The following is a 4,968-nucleotide window of genomic DNA, read 5'->3' on the forward strand; positions in this document are numbered from 1 at the left end:
TAAATAAACAAGTCGGTGGGTAACGTCATATCAAATGACACAATATAATCCATCTAACAAAGTTACATAACTTTAATCAATTATAGCAATAAATAATTACTAATGTAATTATTTCTAATAATGACTATACAAAAATATAATTTTGTTGAACTTTTTAATACATTTTAATTTTGCTTATATAAAACAAAAGTAGGATTATTTTAATACTTTTCATTGGTGATACAAATTACAAATTCTTCAAAACGTTTGTTGATAGAACTGGATCCAACTGTTACTTACCCAAAGAACTGGACCCAACTAACTTAGATCAAAACCCAAGGAACAAAAGAATTTTGCCTTCTATTTTTTAATTTTTGTTATCTTCTTTCTTTAAACTCATTAAGACGAATTGAGGGTAGTTCAGTTTTTACTTTTACTACTAGATATAGGTTTTAGAGCGAAATGGCTACAAAGATATTAATAATAGGGTAAAATGTTAATTAAAAATTATAATAAATCTTTATGCGCATGCGCTTATGTCAAACCAGGGGGAAAATATCTTTTAACTCGTGACAGAAAATATTAATTACAATATCATTCCAAGAATCATTTTAATTAATTTCCTTTGTAATGTTTAAGAAGAGAATTCCACATTCACACACAAACACACAAATGACAAAACTACCCTTCCCTGTCCATAAATTGTTTGGCCTTCTTATACATTTCCTTCGTATATTCTCTAAATCTAACCAAATCAAAATTAACATTTTGCTCCTTCAAATATATGTTCATAATAGCTTCGGACCAATTATTTCCTCGAAAAGCACCTGGATCCTTTATCAATAACTCATTCCTGTCATACTTTTCCACCAAGCTACTCTCCTCTGCATTGATCTTATATTCCATATAATTTAACCCCATAGCCCTAGCTGATTTCGCGAAACACACCTCCGCAACCCATTCAAGCCCTAACGGCACCACCTGCACGAACACCGATCACGGCCGAAGAAACAATGAATGCGTTAGAGCTGCACCGTGTACCCCAACCATAGCATGACTTGAATTTATAAGAGCATAAGCTTCGCGCAATGAGGTCTTCGCAGTTGGTGTAAATACAATAACATCAAAACCTACTTCCTCCGCAACACGTTTTACTTCATCTTGATTTAAGATAGCACGTCCGAGGCTACCTTTGCGACTCGGCAACACAAGCCGCGGCCTAGCCACCGGAGACTTGCGCTTTAGTATTGGGTGGGTTCGGCCATTGCCATAAGCTTTGTCGAGGAAGGCGCGAAAATGAGTGAAGGTTTCTGAATTTGGCATCAAAGCAGGATCTATAGTCATGAAACCATGTGAGATAAGACCCAAAGTGGCAGAAGGAAAACAATGAGTGGTGTTATCATCGTCCAGTTTTACGATAGGATACTTGCTGAATGTTTGTAATAAATCTGCATACTTGTTAACCCACCAATCACGAGCTTTACTGATAACAAGAACAAAATCTTGATCAGGGAAGATTGAGTTGACGGTTATAAAGAGGGGAATGAACCCGTCGTTAAATTCATGCCAGAAGTTTCCAGTGTACCCACCTACACTAAATACTAAAGCTGGAACATGGTGCTGCACTTCACATTTTGGATTTTCTGGGCTTGATGTTATGGTGAGTTCTTTGATTCTGTTCATCATAAACTTCTCCCATTTTCGAGGGTAAGGCCTAATTTTTTCAACAATTGAAGGCGGTGTTGAGGTGGAAGAGTCGACAAGGAACAAAATAGATGTTGTGGAGTCAAGAACTGTAGGACCGGTGATTGCGCATAAATCATAATTATGGTGAGATCTATCGCAGCTGATTTGTGGGGATTGAGAAGGTGGCTGAGGAAGTTGGTCCAACTTGCTTGTTGATTTCAGTTCTAGGTCATTTTTGTCTGCAACCATAGAAATACTATATCAATTTTGGACGAAAGTAACATTTTATTCTTCATATCAGTAATTATTCTTGACTCTTGACATCATTTCACATGTTTCAGTTCATTTTTATTTATTTTTCCAATTTTTCGGTTAACTCATATTTTTAATATTAACTTATAGAGTTGTATGAGACCTTATATATTTATTGGCAAGCAATCGTAACATGTACAAGTTTCAATATAATATTAATTCTGAAGGGTAGAAAGATACAAAAGGTGTTGAAATGTAGCGATCTATATTTGGTAGATATCTTGTCTTGATTTACATATTATAATGTATCAATCCCTGAGATTTGAGAATGAGATTGGGCACTAACCGCTAAAATATTATGCATTTCTCGCGCACTAAGTAATGCCTACTTGTTCACAATTAAGTTTACTATGAGAGATGTTGATGAACACTTGAACTTAAGCCTTTATGAATTTTTCTTAGCATTCACAATTTATAAAACTGCATAAATAGCCATTTCTGGAGAAAATATTTGAAGAATGAAGATCATTTATACCTATGGCTGCCGAGTAAATAAAATCAAAATTTTATCTAAATATATAGAGAATTTGAGTGACAAACATAAATGGCGACAAACAACTTGGTGACAGCGCATGTCATATTAATAAACGAGTAAAAAAAGATTTTGTAATTCATACCTTGATGAATTCTGGTTGAATGTGATAGGTTTAATTTCGATATGATAGAGAGGTTGCACTGCAACATGAAGAAGAACACAAAGAAGACCAAACAGGCAGTCACCGTAGTCACCGAATTTTGTTTCTTCATTGATACTAACTTTATAAATGATATCGTTAATAATTGATCTCCACAGAGAGTATGCACCCAGCAGTTTTAAGCTTCCGTATTCAACATCAATGCGATCCGGGTATCGCCGTATCAGGTTGAAAGTAGAAATTAGAAAACCACTTTCTTCATGATTTTAGAGTTATAAAATCCTCCTGGAGAAGAAGAAAAACTTAAGACAAAAAACTTTCGAAAATAATCATACATATATATTGGAGAAAGAGAGTACCTCTTCTGGGAATGGAGTAGATTGAGAAATTAGTTAATATCTGAAAGCCATAGATAGAGAAGGGTTTAGTGTCAAGCGGCGATTCCTCAGCGTTGAGACGTTGAAAGAAATTTGGTAACGAGGAGGTTACTTTTTATGAATATATATATGATATGATTAACTAAAATAGATTAATGTATTAATTGTCAAATCAATACTAGGAATTATATGATATAATAAATCAATATATATATATATATATATATGGTATAAAGAGGGTATAAATCATTCCACTGGTGCGATGCAATTATGGTGATGTATATGATATGATGAACACACCTACCAAATGAAAGAGATGACCAAATGATTGAAGTCAATAGTGGAAGGAAGCAAAAGAAGCTGATTTCAAGGAAACAAAATATGTATCAGGTCAACAGTGGATTCACATGAAAGAGTGTATCCTAGTTGAATCGTATAAATCCACAGCCAATAGTAAAACACCACACGTAATGTGAGGTTGGTGAGTCCGTTACAAAGTTATTTCATAATCGTCACAGTTTTCAATGGTGCTGCTGCTGCCTTTATAAATTGTTGAGTTGTCATTTTTCGCATTAACAAACATGCATGCCTGTCGCACCTGCACAGATACCGAATTATGTGTATAGTTGGACAAATAATGTTTTTAATTGAATTAACCATTTTTTTCCTTATTTGATGACATTTTATTATTTAAATATTATTTTATTACTCAAATTTATATTTTAACTATGAAAAAAGAATAAACTCAACCCAGACTATTAAGACTTTTAAAGAGAAGAGATTGATAAGTCTTTTAATAGTAAAATATTAGATTTTAGTGATTAAAAACTTAAGAGGGATGATTGTATAAACCCTAATCGTTTGATTGTCAATGATTAAAGGGATCAACAGGAATAGAGTTTAAAAGATTTTGGTAAGTGGTGATTGGAAAAAAGAATGGTAGTAATGCGAGGTTACAAAGATGCAAAAATCAAAAATAAAATATAAATTTAGATAATAAAATAGTATTTTAAAAGCATCTGAATAGGGTAAAGTTGGGATATTAAATTGGTGGTCCAAAAGTTTGGATGTTAAATTGATGGTCCAAATGAAAGGGCAAAGTGGTAAAACGAAACTTAGGAGATGTGGTCCATATGGATATGGTGGGAGGGGATGCAGGAGACTTATCTGACAAAAACAACATGAGTAAATAGTAAGGTAAGGGTACATACTAGATTGGGTGGATCCCACTCACACATCATCATACCACCATCATCTAACTTCTGCTGTACTCCTTCCTTTCCCCCTCTTAATTCTTTTTCCAGATTACGTCATAAAAAAATTTAACATCTTTTTCCTTTTTCCTTTTTCACATTTTATTTACAATAATATAAACTCAAATCTCATCGGTCTTTTTTAATGACAAGTTATATTTGTTTGAAATATGATTTTTATTAGTAAATTTTTTTTTTTAATCAAAGGTGTCCAAGTAGCTTACGCACATCTCGACTAATCTCTCAAGACTCTCAAGTTAACGATTGGATAAATTTCTAGTGGTCACCTCTATCAGTAATAAAAAAAAATTAAACTTAAAACATTTTGAGTAATACACCCAAAAGCCTTTCTTATCCCATCCAAATTCCAATCATCCAGGAGTGATTATTAGAGAGCGTAGTTAAGAATAAGGTTTAATTGTGAATTTTTTTCTGTTCAACATTTTTTATTAATGGGATTTTAGCTTCCAGTAAAAACTCAAAACGAAAACTTCCAAAGCAGATATTTTTTTAAAATCTGAATTATTTTATGGTATTAAATAACTAAAATCAGATTTTAAAAGATATGTTCAACTTATTTTGGGCCGCCTTGGGCTTTTATGGACGGAAGGTCTGGGCTCATTAAATAAAACGGACAACCCGGGCCAAAACAATCCTCTGTATAACGACTCTGTTCAACGAACAGTCCACACATTAGTTGTTTCAGCCAAATCTTGCCTGTAGTGT

General features: G+C 33.4%; 1 protein-coding gene across 1 annotated transcript; it reads right to left on the reverse strand.

Annotated features, from left to right (window-relative positions):
* Window positions 1-644: 644 nt before the first annotated feature.
* Window positions 645-3,060, reverse strand: LOC116121382 (alpha-1,3-arabinosyltransferase XAT3-like). The gene is given in 3 exon segments (XM_031407339.1): window positions 645-1,904; window positions 2,595-2,897; window positions 2,972-3,060. Coding segments are annotated over 2 exon segments (1,374 nt in total). The 5' UTR covers window positions 2,725-2,897; window positions 2,972-3,060; the 3' UTR covers window positions 645-660.
* Between the last annotated feature and the right edge of the window lie 1,908 nt (window positions 3,061-4,968).

This window comes from Pistacia vera, unplaced genomic scaffold (assembly GCF_008641045.1).
Source record: "Pistacia vera cultivar Batoury unplaced genomic scaffold, PisVer_v2 Contig976, whole genome shotgun sequence".
In the NCBI taxonomy this organism is placed as follows: domain Eukaryota; kingdom Viridiplantae; phylum Streptophyta; class Magnoliopsida; order Sapindales; family Anacardiaceae; genus Pistacia; species Pistacia vera.